Genomic DNA, 20411 nt, shown 5'->3' with positions numbered 1-20411 from the left:
TTTTTTTTGGCAGGGGTCAGCAGCGCTCCCCAGGCCCCGGGCACGGACACATCCCTTCGGGGGGAGGCTGGGGGGGCTGCACCCTCCTCCTGCCCCGGCACCCAGGGCTGTGCCACCCCCACGACACCAGGGGTGAGGGGCTGCGGTGCAGCCGGAGACCCCCAAAACGCTGCGCCAAATCTTGGGGTGGCCAGAAGCCACTTCGGCTGAAAGGGAGGAGAGCGGGGCTGGAGTTTTGGGGGGCTCCCGGAGCTCTGCGGTGCCAGCGGGACCCCCACCTTGTGCCCGTGACCCAGTGCCCCCCCACCCTGTGCCCCCCAAACCCCCAGTATCTGCTGCTCCTGCTCCAAAGGGAAAATCCGGGAGGACCGGGAAGGACACAAACATTCCTCCTGAGGGGACGGGTCTGTGGATGGGGAGACTCGGGGCGGGGGGGTGCCAGGGGTGGGGGCGATGAGGCTCTGGACCCCCAGACAGGGGGGCTGCAGTGATCCTGTGGCATGGGGTCACATCTTCCCCCCCGGGGTCGGTGGGCTCAGCCGAACAACCCCCCCACGGCAGCCCAGGGTGCCCGCAGTGGGGACGGGGTGGGGACCCCAGTCTCGTTTGTTGCCCCCGCCAAAGGGGGTGAAGTGCCAGCACCCCGGAGATGTCGCTGCGGGGTTGGGCCGCCAGCCCAGCCCGGGATGGGGGGATATTCCCGAGCCCCCCGAGAGCACAGGGGTCCTGCTGCCGCCTCCATCCCCATCCCATCCCAACCCTTCCCAATCCTATTCCCACCCCCGGCCCCGCCCCCGGCCCCGCCCGGCTCCTCTCCGGCTCCGTTCGGTGCGCGGCTCCCGGGGGTCCCGGCCCATGGCGGGGCGCTGAGCCCCCGACCCCCAGCACAGCCGGCGCTGCCCCCACCATGCGCTGGGGGTCTCCTCCTGCTCCTGCTCTGCGGGCGCTGGGCGCAGGTGGGGCCCGGGGGGTGGGGGCGAGATGCGGGGACCCTGACCTCGGGGGTCGGCAGGGGTCCCGGGTGGGCAGCGCCGTGCGCGCCCTGCCGGGGCGGCCGGCCGGGGGTCCCTGGGGTCCGTGCCCCCTGCTGCTGTGCCCTGGGGTATCGTCGTGCCCCTGAGCACGCAGGTGCGTGTCACCCTGTGCACCCACCCGCGCCCTGGGACCTGTCGCGGGGGTCCCGCCCCCACACCCCTGCTCCCCCCTGCCCCAGCACCTCCACGGCGAAGATGGGGTGGCCGGACCCCCCCATCTGTGCAGGGCAGCCCCCTGGGGCAGAGGAGGGGGCTGTGGGGTGCCCCCACCCGGGATTCCCTCACTCATGGCACGACTGGTGCTGTCCCGGCTGTGGGTGCAGCCACCCGGTGAGATTTTGGGGAGCCTTTTCGTGCGTGTGGGGGTCTCTGCTCCTTGGGGCACCCCACATCCACCAGCGGGGATGAGGTCTGGGCCTCCCGGTACCCCCAGGGATGGCGAGGGTGACCCCCAAGCCCAGAGCCCCCCTGGGGGGTGGGGTGGGACACGTGCAGCTCAGCCCTGCTCCCCCTGCCTCAGTTTCCCCTCCCGGAGCTCTGGGGACGGAATCCAGCCCGGGGAGGGGTCCCGGAGCTCGTTAGGGAGCAATTAGCAATTCTCTCCCAGGGGGGTGAAGGTGGGAGCCCCCTCCCAGGGGCGAGGGGAGCTGCCCGTGCCCCCCTCCCTCTCCCCTCCCGGGGGATTTGGTGTCCCCTGGCTGGGGACAGACGCGTCCCTGCCCGTGGGCGAGCGCGTGCCGTCCCCACCGCCCCCGCCCCGCCGGGCTGCCGGGAATCTCATGATTCTCCGCAGATTTGGTCCCAAATGGCTTTTTTACCCTCCTCCCTCCCCCCAACCCCGAGTCATGTTTCCGGCCTCCGCTGCCTCCCCAAGGGCTGGAGAGACGTGTCAGGAGGGGACAAGGGACGCGTTTCTTTTGGGAATGGATGCTCGGGGTCTTCCCTGGCACCCGGAGCCCATCCCAGCCGTGGGGAGGGGCCCGATGGCCTGGGGACATGGGGGACACTCGGGCATCTCCCCCCTCCCCGGGGTCACTCTGGTGTGCACAGGGGCTGCCATTTGGAGGTGTTCTGCCTGCTCACAGCCCTCCATCCCCGCTCTCCTCCCCTGGCCAGGGTCACTGTCACCTGTCCCCACCCCAGAGAGACCCTCCATCCTCGCAGCGATGCTGCTTGTCGAGGCTGAGACCCCCCCAAACTCGTGTCACATTGCTGGGGGACAGGGCTGGTCCCGGGGGTGCCCTCCTGGGGTGGCACCCCACCGACCCCTCCCCTGTGCCCCCCAGGACGCCCCCCCGGGAGCGAAGGGCGACGGAGAGCTCGGGATACGCCCGAGGGGACCCGGATCAGCCAGGACCTGGGCGGGGGCAGCCTGGCCATCGACACCCTGCCAGCCAACGAGACACGGATCGTGGTGAGTGGGGGTCCCCCCTCTGCCCCCCGCCCGGATCTGGCCAGTGCCCGACCATGAGAGCTATTCCCGGGCTGGGCAGGGAGCTGGATCCCACATCCCAGGGGATAATTACAGCCCAGTGCCCTGGGATTGCTCCGAGCCCTGCGGCCTCCACAGCCCTGCCAGGTCCCTGGGCTGGAAATCCTTTGGATGCTTTGCTTGTGGGTGCCACGTGTGCCATGGGGACGATGCCACCGTCCCCTGATAACCTTATGGGGGCTGTGTGTGTGTGTGTGGGTTGTCTCTGTCCCTGTGTCACCAGTAACGAGTTGAGCAGCAGCAGTGTCACCTCCTGGGACACCTCCCCCGGCTCTCCAGGGCCAGGCTGTGCCTAATTACCCGCTCTCAATTAGCTCCTGGTTATTTGTGGCAGGGCCGTGTGTCCCTTGGCAGCCAGGGGAGTTTCCTGAGCTCTGGGGATGGGGGGATGTGTGGGTGGCTGAGTTTTGGTGGAAGGTGACTTGTCCCAGTGCTTTTGGTGCCCCCGAGGCAGAGCAGGCAGGGGATGAACAGCCCTGGCTGCTTCCACTCTGCTCCAGCTCCAGCTCATCCACCGGGGATGAAGAAGGGCCAGGGACCAGGAAAGTCTCAATGTGGAAGTGTTTAAAAATACCCCAAACCAGCCCAAAACCACCGGTGGCCACCAGGGCGTTTTTGGAGATGCCGGGGGAGCCGCAGGGAGGGCGTGACGGTGCCTGTGGTTCCCTGGGGGAAAAGGCAGTGATTTCCTGAGGCTTTGGGATCCGCTCCAGGGGCTATGGGCGAGGTCACAGGTGCATCTCACCCTGTCCCACCTGCAGAAGGGGGGATCCCACCTTGGGAGGTGCCAGTGCAGGGTCCGGAGGGGTTTTCCAATCTCTCCTCCCAAAATATTCCGGTTTAGGGGTACAGAGACCCAGCACTAGTCCCGAAGGTCTCTCTCTGCCCCCACCTATCCCTGCATCCCAAACCTCTCCTCTCCCAGTTCCCGCTGTAACCAAAGCAAGGTGACGGATTAGAACATCCCGGTGAGTCAGCGATGAGGTCACGAGCGTGGCAGCCGGATCCTCTGTGCTTGGTTCCCCCCTGGATTCTCTGGAACACTTTGGGAAGGCGCAGGGGGGCACACCAGGACATGGGGAAGTTTTGTCCTTTGTCACCCAGCAGCGGCCTGGCCCTGCATCCCGGGGGTTTTCCATGGGGAGCTGAGTGCTGGGATGCAGCAGGTGCCAGCACAGCCTCAGTTTCCCCATCCACAGGGGAAATGCATCCACCCCTTCCTTGGAGCAAACAGGGGCTGTAATTCCTGTGGGGAAGAGCTGGGGAAAGAGCTGAGGAGTGCAGCGACTCTCCCTGAACTTTGGGAAGTGGGAAAAACCACAAGTTTGAGGATTTTTCTGACAGCACTTTATTCCAGCTGAGGGTTCCTCCCCTGCCTCCAGCACCCGGGATCCTGTGCAGGGAGTGGGACTGGGAGCGGGTCAGGGGGGAGATGCTGGGGGTCAGAGGGGGTTTTGGGGGTTCAAGAGGGGCTTTGGGGTCAGAGGGGGCCGAGCAGCAGATGGGGCCGAGCGGCGAGCGGGGCACTGTGCCAGCTGCTGGCACGGAGCGCTGGAGCAGAGCTTTCCCAAGGAAAATTAAGATGCTTCCCATCCTGCCCCCCACCTCGGTGTGAAGCGGCCTCCCCTGACAGGCGATGGCTCCCAGCTGGGTGTCCGTCAGTCCGTCTGTCCCCATCGGAGAGGCCACGGCAGGGCTGGTGACACTGCCCTGGTGACACTGCCCTGGTGACACTGCCCTGGTGACACATCCCACGTCCCTCTCCCCCTGCTGTGCCCCCCATCCTCATCCTCATCCTCCCTGCCCGCTGGCAGCAGCGTCTCGGCCGCTCTCCCCGCGCTGCTCGTTCCAAGGTTAATCATTTCCTCTGGGCTTCCACGGCTCCGCTTGTTTTGCTTCACTTGCAGTGGTCACTTCAGCTGCAGCTCCCAGCCCCTGGCTCTGGAGCGGGATACTTTCTTCCCGGGAATGTTGACAAGCCCTCTCGTGAGTCACCCCTCGCTCTGGCCAGCCCTGCGTCCCGTGGGATTCCCTGCGCCTTCTCCAGCTGTTTCAGCATCCCCCCCGGGGCTTTTCCAGGCTGGATTTAACCTCTGCTTTGTGCCCAGACCACACCTCAGCCGCTCAGGGGCTCACATGCCCACAGAGTGATGATCCCTGTCCCTGCAGGAGGACAACCACAGCTATTACGTGTCGCGGGTGTTCGGCCCCGGCGAGGCCCAGAGGAAGGGGCTGTGGGTGGACATGGCAGCCGCCAACGGGAGCCAAGCCAAGATCCACGGGATCCTCTCCAACACTCACCGCCAGGCCTCGGTGAGCGGCCCCGTTCCCCTCTCCCTTCTCCCAGCAGAACCCCTTCCATGTCCCCCTGGCAGCCCACCCAGGACAGGAGGAGTGTTTGGGTGCCCCTCGCCCTCTCCGGGGATGAAGGGGATGAGCACCCACAGGACCCCACTCCCGTCCCTCTCCCACCCTCCAAGCACCATCCAGGGCACAGAGCAGTCCCCCCCACACTCCCTGGGGTGTTTTCCCAAGGGCTCAGCGTGGTTCTCACCTCACCTCACCTCATCCTCCTGCAGAGGATCATCCTCTCCTTTGACTTCCCCTTCTACGGCCACCTCCTGCGGCAGGTCACGATAGCGACGGGCGGTGAGTCGGGATGGGATGGGATGGGATGGGATGGGATGGGATGGATGGATGGGATGGGATGGTGGGATTCCTGCAGGGAGAGCTGGACACGGCTCTGGTGCTGTCTCTGACCTCACCCCGCAGCCCCAGGGAGCTCGGAGAAGGGGCTACAGCCCTTCTGACCTTCTCCCTGCACCCCCAAATCTCCCCCTGCCCTGCTGCTACTTGGGGAGTCGGGTGCTGCTGGAGCCTCACGTCCTCCAGCAGTTTTGGGGGTGGGGGTGTCACACAAAGCTGGAGGAAATCCAGGAGGGGATGCTGGGGGTTAAAAAGGCGGGGTGGATAAAGCAGGGCAGGGTGGTGGAAGTTGGGAAGGAGGGAGGGAGGGAGGGTGCTGGGGGTGGTGAGGCTGAGTCCGTGCTGCTTCACCCTCTTTCCCCCTCAGGTTTCATCTTCGTGGGGGACGTGATCCACCGCATGCTCACGGCCACCCAGTACATCGCCCCCCTCATGGCCAACTTCAACCCCAGCTACTCCCGCAACTCCACCGTGCAGTACCTGGACAACGGTGAGTCCTGCCCTGCACAGCCCCTGCCCCTGCTCCTGCCTCATCCAGCTGGGCAAGTCTCGGCTCTCTGAGACCAAACAGGGACACCCTGGGCTGGTCATCCCCCCTGGGGGGGTTTGGGATGGGTGTCAGGGGATCTGCTCCGAGCAGAGCGCTGGAGGTTGGGGGATGAGGTGCCTTGGAGGTCCATGGGTGGAAGAGGATGGATCAGGCTACCAGCCTGATCCATCCTCTTCCACCCATGGACCTCCAAGGGATGAGGAGGGAGGAGAAGCCTGACCCGCTCTGGTCACCTCCCCCCACCCCAGGGACGGTTTTTGTGGTGCAGTGGGACAAGGTGTATCTGCAGGGGAAGGAGGACCTGGGCAGCTTCACCTTCCAGGCAGCCCTGCACAGCACCGGCAGGATCGTCTTTGGCTACAAGGAGGTGAGAGATCCTCCCCCTCCTGGCACCTCCAGGAGGCACCCCAGGGGCATCAGCTGCCTCCTCCTGCAGGGGAAGGCAGGGCAGGAGGGTCCCCACGGGGGTCCCTGTGGGTCTGGGCGGGGGTTTGGGGTTGTATGGGCGTTCCTGGGGGCCTCTGCAGCAGCACCAGGAGCTGGGGGGGGGTGCTGGGATCCATCCTGTCCCGTCTCCTCCCTGGCTGCAGATCCCAGTGCCAGTCCTGCAGATCAGTGCCACCCAGCACCCCGTCAAGGCCGGGCTCTCTGATGCCTTCATGGTTCTCAACCCCTCTCCCGACGTGCCTGGTGAGTCCGTGCCCACATGAGCTGCAACCCAGAAAGGCTCTTCCAGCCTCTCCAGTCATGAGGAGCCCAACCCTGCTCCTCCCTCCCAGCCTGGTGGCTTTCCCCTGTTATTCCTGGAGCCATCTGGCCCTGGTTTATGATCCATTTACAGCGGTTTGTGCAGGAACCGGGGCCAGCCTGGGTGGTTCCTCCCCTCCCGCCCCACAGCTGCTCCTCCATCCCACCCCACAGCCTTCCCAAGCCCTGCCCTGGGCTGTGAGGGGAGAGGAGATGCAAGAACTGGGCATGAAAAAGCCTTCTGAGGTGGAGAAACGAGGGGTGGAGGGTGCAGAGGACAAACAGGAGGGGAGGATGCTCATCCTGCTTGTCTGTTGGGCTCCGAGTACAGAGCACGAGGCCCTACTGGGAAGAGAGGTTGGGTTGTCCATGGAGATGGATGCTAGAGGAGCATCTTGGTTGGTGCCACCCTCTGGGAGAAGCCTGAATCCGGAATAGAGCCCAGGATGGCCACCAGGATGAAGGGAAAGAGAGGGAAGGGGACAGGGCAGGAGGGGGGTGGGGAAGGGGGAGGTTTGGGGGGAGCCCCGGGAGGCTCCAGCCCGTGAGTCAGTGAGGAATGATGTGTTTGTTTGGAGCAGAGCAGGGCTGGAGCAGGTCCATCAGCACAGCCTCTGGTCAGGGAGAGGGGACAGCGAGCCCTGAGCTCCTCCTGGCAAAACAGGGGGGCAGGACCTGTGCCCTGCCACCCCCTCCTTCACCTCCCACAGACCCCCAGTCTGGATCCACCCTCGCCTTTCCTCAACCCCGGCCTCCCCCACGCCCATGGGGGGTAAATCCCTTCTTGGGGGGGGGAGAGGGGGGAGAATTAAGGCCCAGCCTAACCCCAAGGCTCGGTGTTGCAGAGTCCCGGCGCCGGACCATCTACGAGTACCACCGCGTGGAGCTGGACACCAGCAGGATCAGCAGCCTGTCGGCCGTGGAGTTCACACCCCTGCCCAGTGAGTGCAGCCCCGGCCCCTCCCCGGCCAGGATCCCACCCTGGGGTGCTGGGAGGGGGATGCCATGCATGGCCTGGCAGGTGGGAGCCTTGGAGCCGTGCAGGGAGGGGGTTGCTGCTGGCAGGGAGCAGTTTGCCCCTGCCCCTGCCCGGCTGTCTCTGGACCTCTCGTGGATCAACCCCCTCAGAGCCAACCTCAGCCAGCAGAGACCCCTCCTTGGTGTTCTGCTCCCTAGCTGGGGATGCAGCAGAGCTCAAGAGCTGGCTCAGGAATTGCTGATAAAGGAGGGATCGGCAGGAAATCCACCTTCCCTCTGCTCAGTGGTCCCCACCAGCCGGGATGGAGCCGCTCCTGGTGCTCCACCAGCACCTTTCCCCCCACCAAAAATCCCTCTGGTGGCTCTCCTTGCTCACCACCTCCCACCCCTCAGTTCCTCCCTCCCTGCCACTGCCAGCAGTTCCCACCCCAAATCCCTCCCCTCTGCTCCGCGAGCTCATCCTGCTGGACCCCGGTTCACGCCGGGTCTGCACACAAAGCATTTCCAACGCCCCCACACCGGGCTGAAATCTCTGAGAGCTGCTGGGGAACAGGCCCATTTTTAGTGGCTGGCTCCAAGGACACTCGGGCACGAGGGAGAGCCGTCAGCAGCCGGTAAATACGGGCTGAGAGTAAATCTGCCATGGAGACACGGAGGGGCTGCACTAAACGCTCTCCCCGGGGTGTTTTATGACAATTTTAACAGCAGGCAGGTTATTGCAGGCAGAACATAAATAACCATTCTGCAATAACTCTGGGTTTTTTGTTGATTTTTTTTTCCTCCTGAAGATTTGCTGGTTTGGTTTTGCCTGGTTTTTTTTTTCGCCCCTGGCAGTTTGGGGAGCTGAGAGCAATATCTGCCAGGGAGCTGCAGAGAGCCCCACTCTGATTCCTCTTCTGGAAGAGGCCAAGGCCCTCCTGAGCATCTCTGCTGGACAGGGGGACACCAAGTGTTGGTGTTCTTGCAGAACCACACAGTGTGGACTCAGCTTGGGGAGGGGGTTGAGCTGTTTGTGCTGGTCCTGCCTCCCCAGGAACACCCTCTGCATGATGAGAAAGGCCCAAAAGCCTCACAGGGGGTTGAATTCCCGGCTAAACAGAGCAGTTGGAGGTTTATGGATGGACTGGGAGAAGGTCCCTGGCAGGCAGGTTGGGCTGGAGGCTCAGTGGCTCTCAGAGCTGCTCCCCTGTGCCCGCACAGATGTTGGCATCTGGCTGGAACGTCTCTCCTCCCTCTTTGCCAGCCTGTCTCCAGCACCAGAGCTGTGAAACGTGCGTGACCTCGGAGCTGACCTTCAACTGCAGCTGGTGTCACGTCCTGCAGAGGTACCTGGCATGGGTTTCCTTCCCACCCCCTACCTCCCCCACCTTTCCAGAGCTGGGGGAGGGAGCACAGGGCCAGGGCTGGGGGCTGGGTCAGTGGTGCTGGGGTTTGGTTTTTTATTTTTTTCAGTATTTTCCTTCTTTTTGCTGTGTTCTGGGTCAGTTGGGTGCTGCTCCTGCTCTCACAGTCTCAGGTTCCAAGCCACTGCAAGGGGACGTTTCCTGGGGTTTTTGGTCCAGGAACAAGCTGAGACCTGGAGCAGGACTCACATTTCTGTCAGGGAGCTTGAACACGGGGAAAACCTGTCCTGACCTGGGCTGGGATCAGACAGAGGTGCAGGGGAGGGGGGCTGGGACAGGCTCCAGGCAGGTCATGGAGCTGGGAATGCTCCTCACACCCCAGCTGGGAGGGACATACCCTCCTGTTTTGGGGTGACTGGAGCCTCTGGTCCTGCCCCCTGCTCTCCCCCAGCTCCAACAGCTCCATGCAGAGCAGGGGAGCTTAATGAGGTTGTGCTGAACTCTTTATTTGGAGCTGGTGGCAGGGGAGGGGACCCAATAACACAGATCCTCACGTGGAAATCCCGCTCTGCCAGGAAGGCACGGGCTCCTGCCCCGCTCCCCAGCCCCCTCCTTCCAGCAGGGTGTGAGCAGGGGACAGGAAAAGATCCTGAGCCATCAGCAAAGCCACCTATAAATCAGCATCGATTCCCTGCCTGTTGTGAGCCACGGGAACGTCATTTTTCAGTGGCAGTGGTGGCTTCAGAGCAGAGGATGGGATGTTCTCACCTCTGCCTTGGTAGCAAAACTGAGCCTGGGGTTCAGTGGCTTCGTCTGGGTCTGGTTTGGGCTGAACCCCAGGGGTTCAAGCACTTGGTTATTCTGATTTTTCCACATTTACGGCTTTTGAAAATCTGATTTTATCGTATCGTGGATTGCTTTGGGTTGGAAGGGGAACTTAAATCTCATTCAGTCCCACCCCTGCCACGGGCAGGGACACCTTCCACTGTCCCAGGTCGCTCCAACCTGGCCTTGGACACTCCCAGGGCTGGGGCAGCCACAGCTTCTCTGGGGGCAACCTGTGCCAGGGCCTGCCCACCCTCCTAGGGAAGGATCCCTCCCCAATATCCCATCTAACCCTGCCCTCTGGCAGTGTGAGGCTTCAAGCTGCCCTTTTCCATCTGCCCAAATCCCCAGCTGTTGGTGGGCTTTGCTCTTGCCCCTCCTGCCCCGGTGATTCCGTCCCTCCCGCCGCGGCTCAGCCCGAGGAGTTCAGGTTTCAAACAGGAACCACAGGTGGAAAAAAAACTGGCAAGCTGGAGCAAACAGACTCAGAAAGCCTTTGCTGGCTTTCAACCAGCTTGGTCTTGCAAAGCCAGGCTGATCTGTCCCCAGGGAGCTCCAGGGCTGGAGCTCCATCCCGGCTCCAGCTCTGTGAGTCCATCCCAGAAGTCCTCCCAGCTCTCTCCTCGGGCAGTGCAATCTGTATTTTCGCCTCTCCTGAGCCCACAGTTGTGACAGGAACTGTACTTGAAGCAAAGGGCCTGAAGTTTTCCGTGGTTTCTCCTCCTTTCCTGGTTGGCTGTTGGGTAAATTGGTGTTTGTGTGACCTGAACCCCCGCCCCCGGTTCAGATTTTGCTCCCCCCCCCCCCCCTGAGAGTTTCCAAAGGTCAGGGAGCTGTTCCATTCCCTGTTCCTGCAGGGATTTCTCTCTCTGCTGTTTGCCTGATGTCATTTATAATTTCTTTAGTGTGTTTTTCCTGTGCAGATGTTGCTGGAAAAAACACCCAGCAAGCCTCGTGGAGCTCGTGGCCTTGCCCTGGCACAGAGTCCAGGCAGTGGAAACTCACACTCAGGCCATATATTTTTCCTATTTTCTGCCTCTCCTTTTCCCCTGGAGGAGTGGTGTTGACCCTTCCCCTCCTCTGGGAAGGGGAATATTTGGGTTCTTCCAGCGCAGCTGTGCTGGAAACCCCCCCATGTTTTTTGGGTGTCACCTTGGATATCACGAGCTGTGATTTCTAAGAGCATTTCCTGCCACTTTTGACCCCACTTTTAACCCCCCCAGGTGCTCCAGTGGCTTTGACCGGTACCGTGAGGAGTGGTTGTCCTATGGCTGTGGCCAGGTGAGCCCGGGGGGATCCCTGCTCAGCTCCTGTGCTGGGAATGCTGCTGCTCTCCAGGGGAATCCATGGCCATGGCCCAGCTCAAAGAGTGAATGCTCAGCTCTGCCTGACCCGTGGTGTTTGGAGTCAGACTGGATATCCCTTTAGATATCCCTTTATTCCCTTTAGATATCCCTTTATTCCCTTTAGATATCCCTTTATTCCCTTCAGATATCCTTCCAGATATCCCTTTATTCCCTTTGGATACACCTGTAGATATTCATTTATTCCACTTAAATATCCCTTTATTCCCTTTAGGAACCCCTTTAGATATCACTTTATTCCCTTTAGATATCCCTTTACATCCTTTTATCCCCCTTTGGTGTTCTTTTATTCCCTTTGGATATCCCTTTATTCCCTTAGGATAATATCCCTTTTTTCCCTTTACCCCTTTCCCATTACAGCAGGACCCCCCTAACAGAGGATGCCTGGACTGGGATAGTTAAAGGATGCTCCATCCAATCCAGGGTTTTCCCTGCTGGTGCCTTTTCTGGGTGCTGGGAAGCTCCAGAAGTCACCAAACGGTGCAGTTGGAGCATTCTGGGATGTTTTTCCTCCTCCTCCTCCAGAGCATGACTCTTACTCACTCCCAAGCAGGAAGGAACGAGCCCTGTTTTCGTCCTTGTGAGCACAATTATCTCCTCCTTGGATGAACTCCTTCCTTTGTCTCACACAGATCAGCTGGAGACAAACATCTGGTTCTGCTTTGGGCTTTTTTTTTTTTTCTTTTGGTGTGGTGTTGGTTTGATTATTTTATTTTATTTTTTTTGTTTCCTCCCCCTCTGCTGAAAACTCAGTTTTGTTCCCCGTTACCCAGAGGGTCGAGTGAGGGAAACGGAGCTCACCGGGCCTGTGTGAGGTCACCCAGTGATGCACAAAGTTCCCTGGCAGGTCCTTGTGCTTTGTTCCTGCCTAAGGGCTTCCCAAACTTTTCCTCCTCTTCTCCAACCTCTTCTCCTGCCGCTTCTGGACCTGTTTCCCCCTGCAGTGTTGGAGCATCAGCAGCATCACAGCCCTCCCCTGGCGTTGCTGCTGGAGGAAAACTGGGGAAAAACAGCTCTTGTCCCTTCTGCTTGCAGTCAGATGAGAAGACCTGTGAGGATCTGGCAGAAGGCAGCCACTACTCAGCCCCTCCTGACAGCTCTTTGTCCCCTGGCAGCGAGGGCGTCACCCCCTCCCCGTCCTCGCTCTTCATCGACAGCCTCACCACCGAAGGTAGGGGGCACATCCCGTGCCTGGGGATTATCCCTGGGAAAGGTCCCGCACTCCAGGGCCTCACAGAGCCAATTCCTGTCCAAAGGAATCCAGGGACAATGTGGGTTTTGAAGGAGAATCGCTGGGTTGGAAGGGACCTTAAATCTCATCCGGTCACACCCCCTGCCACGGGCAGGGACACCTCCCACTGGCCCAGGTTGATCCAAGCCCCGTCCAACCTGGCCATGGACACTTCCAAGGATGGAACATCAACCATTCCAGGGCCTCCTCACCCTCACAGGCAGGAATTTCTTCCCAGTATCCCCTCCCCAGTCCGTTTCTGTAAAAGAGGAGCGACATTCCCTGGATCTGTAAAGTCAGATCATGGAATCGTGGAATGGTTTGGGTTGGAAGGGACCTTAAATCTCATCCAGTCCCACCCCCTGCCATGGTTCCAGTAGACCAGGTTGCTCCAAGCCCTGCCTTGGGCAGGGGTGAGGACAGAGAGTGGTAGAAAAGGGAAGGAAGGGCAGCCAAGAGGTGAGGCCTGGGGGGTTTGTGGCACAGGGAGGGCTGAAATCCTCCAGTGGGAAGAGTTTTGGAGCCATTCCATCTTTTTTACCCATTTGTGAAGGTCAACAGCAGCTAATCCATGGTGGGCAGAACCCACAGCCTCCTCCAGGGGTTAATCCTGCAGAGTGGGGCTCAGGCTTTTCCTGGGCTTGGGTTTAGCTGGAGGCTCAGGGGCTGCCAGGACTCTCAGCCTGGAATTAATCCAGGTGATTGCCCTCTCCCCTTGGGAATGCTGCTCCTTCCAGCCTCGGAAAGCTCCACATAAAGCCCTGGAGTTTCCCTGGAGACCCCCGTGCTCTAATCCCATTAACACGGGGCTGGCTCCTCGGATCCTCCCGGCAGGTATCACTCCAATTTCCCTGCTTAATAGTCCCTAACGCCGGCTGCTAATTAGGATAAAGAGAAGGGAACATTGGTAATTGTCCTTCAGCCACGGGTGGGGGAATGGAGCTGCCAGGGCTGACTTTGGAAGGAGCAATTAAAGGGAGGGGCGGGGGGTGGAACTCCACCAGGGAGAGCGTTTTCCAGCTCGGTTCTTGGGGGGAAAAAAATCCCAAAAAAAACAAAAGCAAGAGGCTTTTCTGTGTGACACAGCCGAGCGTGAAGTTAATTTGGGATCCTGGAAGGAAACAATCAGGGAGGAGAGCTGGGGCTGAGGAGAGAGCAAAGGAATCAGGAACAGCAGGGGGACCCAGCCCTTGGTGTCCTCCCTGATTCACATCCTTCCCAGCCAACCCAAATCCCTGGATTCACATCCTCCCCAGCCAGCCCAAATCCCTGGATTCAGGTCCTCCCCAGCCAGCCCTGTTCCTTGGATCTGTGTCCTCCCCAGCCAGCCCAAATCCCTGGATCTGCTCCTGGAGATGCTGGTGGACGTGTCTGACTCACTGGCCGTGTGTCAGCGCTGCCTCCAGCGCACGTGGAAGCCGAGCAGTGGGAATTCTGGATCAGGATTTCACCCTGGTGAGGGTGGGGGTGTGGGGGCCATCAGGAGACAAAGAAAACCTTGCACAAAATATCCTGGTCCTTCCAGAGCTAGGCCAGGAATGGAAGTGGATTTTGGGGCCCTGTGGAAACCCCCCCAGTGTAATGTCCCCCTGATTTATTTGGGATGTGTTAGCTCCAAATGCTGTGGCCTGAACACAGACACCCACATCCAGCATCCACTCATGGTTCAAACCTTGCACTCTGAGCATGCTGAGTGATCCTTTTCCCAGATATTTGTGCTCCAGGTGCCACCTCGGTGAAGGAAAATGATTCACATCCCACCCGCTCTCACTGTTGTTTTCTGTGTTCCTCCCTCTTCCACGAACAGGGATTTAAAACTATCCAGAGATCCCATCCCAGGGGGATGGAAGCAGGTGGGAAACGTACAGGACGTGGGAGAAAGCCCCTAATTTTATTTTTTTTTCTGCCCTGTTTTCTCCTTTCAGACGACACGAAGCTCAATCAGTTTTCAGGAGCAGAGGGTAAGCCCTTCCCCTCCTCCCTGCCTGCTCCAGGGGAACGTGGCTTTCCCTGGATGCCAGTGGTCAGCAGGGGGGGCAGGTGAACTCCAGAGCAGAGGGATGTCATCAAGATAACATTCCCGTGGTCCTCACCCTGGTTAATGCAATTCCAGATAGTGAAAAGTGAGAGTCTGCAATGATCTGGTTTTACCCTGCTGCTCTTTGTCCACTTCTCAGACAGGGAATTTTCTCCTTCCACGTAATTCCCTCTATTTGCCATATTTTCATAGACACAAAGTCCTTTTCCCTTCGAATTTCCCCAGCAGGGCCAAAGAACAGCCTAAAATGCAAATATAAAGTGTCCTCCCTGTTCCCTGAATCCGTGGCCAGCCCCGCTCTGTCCACCAGGGAACTGAGCTGCTGCCATAGCGCTCTTCCCAATTCCAGAGGCTGGGAAGGATCCAAGCCCTGTTCCCTGATGTCAGGCCCTGTGTGTGCTTTTTCTCTGGGAGGAGCTCAGGGAAGTCCAGCTGGCTGAACTGGGCTCAGGATCGGGCCACGGAGCCTTTGGAATCCACGTTATTCCCAGTTTGCTCCCAAATGCCCAGTGATGTCCCAGTTAACAGCTGCCACATCCACCCTCTGCAGCTCTGTGCAGTTGCTGAGGTGTCAGCACTGCTCCAGACCCAGCTGGATCCTGTTTTCCAGGCATGGGGAGCAGCCTCCCTCCCAAGACAGCCCCGATTCCCACCGGCACCATCGTGGGGATCGTCCTGGCCGTGCTGCTCGTGGCCGGGATCATCCTGGCTGGGATCTACATCAGCAGCCACCCCACCTCCAACGCCGCCCTCTTCTTCATCGAGGTGAGTGCAGAACCCCAGCCCTGCAGGCTTTGCCCTCCCTCTGCCATCCACAGCAATCCCAGCCTTCCAGAGGGGAGCAGGGAACGACGACACCTTGGGTGGGTTCACATCCGAGTCCCTTTCCGTGCTCCTCCGGTCATGGCTGATCTCCCAACCTCCTGCTGACGCTGTTCCAGCTCAGCCTCCCTCCTTCCCACCCAGTTTTATTTCGCTCTCTTTCACACACTGCCTGTTTTCCCCCGTGGAATGTCAGGCCTTTCCCCCTGCTCCGTGAGCAGCCGACGCTCAGCCTGGCCCGGGGGCTCGGCTGAATCGCCCGGCTGGGTTTTTGTTGCCTAAAAATTGTCAGCCTTCCCTGATGGATGCCATCAGCTGCTGGGGGAGGTGGGGTGAGGGGTGTGGGATTGCTCTGAAGGGAGGAATTTAATTCTGGGGGGTGATGGGGGGTCCAACAATCCCCATCTGCTGCCGGAGCCAGAGCCGGTGCCGAGGCAGCCGGGAGTGGGCTGGAGCCTGGCACGGGAGCTGCTGCCAAGGGATGAGCAACACTCAGCCCTCAGCCTTCCCTTCTCCCTTTTTCCTGGAGCTCTTCTCCTCCATCTGTCCTGTGTGCAGGGGAGAGGCTGCAGAGGATCAATCTGCGTGGCCCCTGCCACTGGGAATGTTCGATGGATTTATCCACACCCAGCCGGGAAAGGGCAGTGCTTGGCCCTGGTTTGGGGCAGGGAGGGGACACAGATCTGCCCCTTGCCCTCGTGGGCATCCCCAGCTGCTCCAGGCATGGCCTCTCCTCGATTTTCAGGCTGATGGGAGACTTCACTTCCCGATTCCATTCCCTCCCCATTCCCCATTTTAGTGGCTCCGCTCGGTGCCTCCAGTGCATCCCAACGAACCCTTTATAAGCCCAAATCAACCCTTTAAAGCTCATTTTTTTAAACAAAAACTCGACCTCTCCCCAGGACGACATTGTTGGTGTTCCCAGGGCCCGGTTGTTCCCTCGGGATCGGGGATCAGGGCTCTGTCCCAGCTCCTGACGTGCCCTCCTTTCTGTCCCCAGCGGAGGCCGCACCGCTGGCCTGCCATGAAATTCCGGAATCACACCCACCACGCCAGCTACGCAGAGGTGGAAGCAGCCAGCCAGGAAAAGGAGGGATTTGTGGAAGCAGAGCAGTGCTGAGCGATCCCCCCCCCATTCCAACCCCAACCTTGCATCCCGGACCTCCCGTCGTCCCACGTGTCGGAACCTCCCGCGTTCCACCTGCGAAGAAACAGCGAGGAGAGGAGAAAAAAAAAGGAAAAAAAAGACCCAAAATGGAGAGTTTTTCAAGGAATTGGGCAGGGAAGAGGGAGGCTGGATGTGCCTGGATCCTCCTGGCAGCTCTGCCTCCAGCCTGGGTGTGGTGGGGGGGAAAGTGCAGCCAACTTTTTACCTTGCTCGAGCGGCAGGTTCTTGGGGAGCAAAAGAGAAGCTTTTTGGGGCACAGCGGCTCCGGAATGCTCAGGAATGTCGTGTTGGTGCCTCTTCCCTCTCCTGGAGTGCTTGGGAAGTAAAATCAGGTGTGGTGGTGGCCTAGGAGGGGTAAGATCAGCTCTCCAGGGCTCCTCTCCCATCCTCTCACCCCCATCTCTGTCCATTTCCCCCCTTTGCCTCCTTTAATCAACATTTAATTTTGTCTTCACGGCTCAGAAGCCTCAAGTCCTGGTTCTTCTCCACCACCTTGGATCCAACTCTCCCTTCAGAGCAACACCTTCCACCCCCTCCTCTGGAGAAAAGGGCATCCTGATCTATTTTAAGGACAAAACCCTGCAGAGGAGTCACCTCCAGGATTTTCGTGAGCCAATGGCTTTGATGGCGCTTTTTGGCTTTTAATTAGTTTGCTAAATGACTAATTATGACCCTTCCCCTAAAGGAGACAGAGAGTAGGGGGGGGAAAAAAATACCTGAGATTCCTTCAAAATTCATCCTCATGGCCACTGATCCAGTGGGAACAGAGTGGGAAAATCCAAGCTCACCCATGGCCATTTCAGATAAATAAGGAATGCCTGGACACCCCAGAAGATCTGAAAATCCCCTTGCTAACATCAAATCTTTGAGTCAGTGGCATTTTTTTCCCCTCAATTTTCCCTGATTTCCCTGATTTTCATCTTGTTCCATCGTGTCTGTGATGAGCCCCAGGAGTGGGTTTGGTTCCAGGTCCTGAGCCCCGAGGAAAGGTTTTCTCCTCCTCGGGGTTTTCTCCTCCCTCTGAGCCCTCAGAATTTTGAGATTAAACCTGCAAAAAACTGCTCTGCCCAATTCCACAGGCAGGGCCCCAAAACTGGGTGTAAAGAAAGGGAGAATCCACAGTTCAGGCTGAGGGAAAATTTTGTTTCCCCCCCCACCCTAAAAAGCTGTTGGTTGAGGGGGCTTTTCCCAACACCCTTTTAATTTTTTTTCATTTTCTCCTGCTCCTCAGCTCTTTATCCTGATAATCCTGTTTGGTGCATATTTGATCCACTGGCTGCTTCAGCTGTCACTGGGGGTGTCACTGCCAAAGGCAGGGGCTGTCTAATTGATGTTTTCCTTCTCATCTGCTGCATTTCCAGGACTGTTGCAGATAAATTCGGATCCTTGGTGCCATTTAGACCCCAGATTAGACTTTTCCTGGACCCTCATCTAGTTTTTGCCCCAAATCCGATCTCCTTTCAAAAGGAATTTTCTCTGCATTTCACTCTTTTTCGAATAGTTACATTTTAACTGTTAAATCAAATGGTTTTAGGCCTTGGTTTTGCTGTTTTTCTGAACATGAATACGTGGTAACAGCAAGATTTTGGTTCTTCCTCTTCCCCTGCAACCCCTAGAAATGCTGGGAAGGATCCAAGAATCCTGAAATGCTGCGAATTTAAAGCAAAAACAGACTTTGTAAGTAGAGAGCATCCATATAAATGACTGCAGAAAGGATCCTGGGAGGATCCAGGAGAAAATACAGAGATTAAGGAAGGATCCAGGTGGAAAATAACACCATCCAAGTGCCCTAACCCAGGAATGGCTGAAGTGGGCTCTGTGAAACACCTGAACTTCAGGGAGATGCCAAGTTCTGAGTGCCTGGGGTGAAAAAGGCTCTTTATTTTTAAATTATTTTAATTTTTCCCTTTAAGGAAAGCACCAAACCGAACCAGGCTCTTCCATAGCCGTGCTCCAGATGTTTGGTTTTCCTTCTCCAGAGGAACCCGCTTGGGGGGCACGGTCAGGTGGGGTTTTCCAGCTCCAATTCATCATCTCCAAGACCTTGCAAATGGGAAATTTATTGCCCAGCTGGCATCTCCCACTGCCCAGCCTGGAGATGCTGCGTCCTGAGGAGGGAAATGGGAATACTCAGTCCTGCCTTTCCCCACCCTGTGGCTGCTGGAATTCCACCCTGGGGAAGCTCCTGAGGCAGCAGAGAATATTCCTGTATATTCTAATCCCATAAAACTCTTGGGAAAGACCCAAGGGGAACGTTGCCAGTGCCTGGAAGGAAGAGAAAAACAGCTCTTCCATCACCAAGTCTGGTGGACTCTGGGATTGTTTCAGTGTCCGTGGGTGTTGGGAGAACACAGATTTGGGGGGTGTGGGAGGGAGGGATTTGCTTCTGCTCCCAGGAAAATTTGGGGGCTCAACCCCCCCCCCCCCATTTTCAACATAAAAAAAAATTTATTCTCTTAATAACTAAAGGCCTATTTTCCACATACTTGAATTTCCAGCCCAGTTGGACTATTTCGAGGGACTAAAGGCACTTTAACTGTCTTTACTTTGTATGATACTTTACAGTGTATTTGCTATGGATTATCTGCATGGAATAGAGCCTGAATATGAAATAAAACCTTCTTCCTTTTGGACTGCTTGCTTTGCCAGAGGAAACTCCCCCCTATCCCACATCCATCCAGGATTAGTGCCCGTGGTGTGGGAGCACCGGGAGCAGGATGGGGAATTCTTTTCATCTTGGAGTCTTTTAATTGAGGCTTCAAAAACACGGGGATTTCTCTCTTTATTTTTTTTTTTTGTTGTTTCTTTTTTTTAAGGCACTTTTCCCTGCCTTAGCACAGACACATCATTAGCAGGAGGAGTTCCCAGGGCTCACAACTCCTGTAATTGAGCTTTTGAATTAAGACTATCAGTTGCTTCTCCTTTATTCTGCTTGGCTGATGGAGATGATTTTTTAATTTTTGGTTTTTTTTGCCCCCAGGCTTCTCATCTCGCACAGGGGAGTTTCCTCAGAGCATTTGACTTGTTCACAGTGGTCAGGTTGAGTGTTTTGATCTCTGCACCAGCCTCCCCAAATTGTTTCCAATATAGAAAGCACTTTAAAAGTCACTGTCTGAGACCCCTCCACACTCCACACATTTGCTGGTTTAGATATCCATTTATTTCCATTAGGAAAATGTATAATATATCCACTTCTTCCCATTTTCCCTTTCACCTTCCCAAGCCCATCACAGCCTGTTCATCCCCCTCTTCCTCAGGAGCCTTTTCCAGGCTGGGAGAAACTGTGTTAACACAATACAAAGAGGGGTTAATTTAATCATGATAAAAGAATTCTCCTCTCCTGGTGCCTTGTTCCATTTTTCTGAGTGGAGTACTTGCAGATATATAAATAAATTTTATATACATATATATATATTCCATTTATATAGATATATTTATATAAATATATATTACATTTTTATGTATATTCCATTTTTATACATATTCCATTTATATATTCCATTTATACCTATTCCATTTTATTTTCCACTTTATTATATATGTTCCATTTTTAATGTCCATTTCGTATGTTCCATTTTCCATATTTCTATATATTCCATTTTAACATATAATTTATATATATATATTCCACATATTTATATTTATCTATTTCATTTAAACACGTATTCCATTATACATATATTCTATTTTTCTATGTATATTCCATTTCTATATATTCCATTACATATATATTCCATTATATATATTCCATTTCTATATATTCCATTATATGTATTCCATTTATATATATTCCATTATATGTATTCCATTATATATATTCCATTATATGTATTCCATTATATATATTTCATTATATATATTCCATTTCTATATATTCCATTATATATGTATTCCATGTATATATATTTCATTACATCTATATTCCATTTCTATATATATATTCCATTTTCTAATATATATCTATATATATATATATGTTCTATTTATACACACACACACATATATAAGTCAGTACTTTATATTACACACATCAGGAAAAAAAATTAAATAGCTCCCAACAAACAGTCCTCATACCAAACAACAGCCCACAAATAGGGGGGAAAAAAATACCTC

The 20411-nt window shown here is 56.5% G+C and overlaps 1 protein-coding gene across 1 annotated transcript; it reads left to right on the top strand.

Moving 5' to 3' along the window:
• The first annotated feature begins 907 nt into the window (after window positions 1-907).
• Window positions 908-18931, top strand: PLXDC1 (plexin domain containing 1). The gene is made up of 14 exons (XM_050330731.1): window positions 908-956; window positions 2321-2448; window positions 4696-4839; window positions 5106-5175; window positions 5600-5722; window positions 6031-6149; window positions 6373-6472; window positions 7375-7470; window positions 8751-8832; window positions 10899-10956; window positions 12075-12210; window positions 14196-14231; window positions 14919-15073; window positions 16131-18931. The coding sequence occupies exons 1-14, from the start codon at window positions 908-910 to the stop codon at window positions 16248-16250; spliced, it is 1416 nt and encodes a 471-aa protein (XP_050186688.1). The 3' UTR covers window positions 16251-18931.
• Window positions 18932-20411: the final 1480 nt, after the last annotated feature.

The sequence above is a fragment of the Myiozetetes cayanensis genome, unplaced genomic scaffold (assembly GCF_022539395.1).
Source record: "Myiozetetes cayanensis isolate MyiCay16 unplaced genomic scaffold, myiCay2020 scf44, whole genome shotgun sequence".
In the NCBI taxonomy this organism is placed as follows: Eukaryota; Metazoa; Chordata; class Aves; order Passeriformes; family Tyrannidae; genus Myiozetetes; species Myiozetetes cayanensis.
Note: the sequence above shows the minus strand (reverse complement) of the source record. Positions and strands in the feature narration are given on the sequence as shown.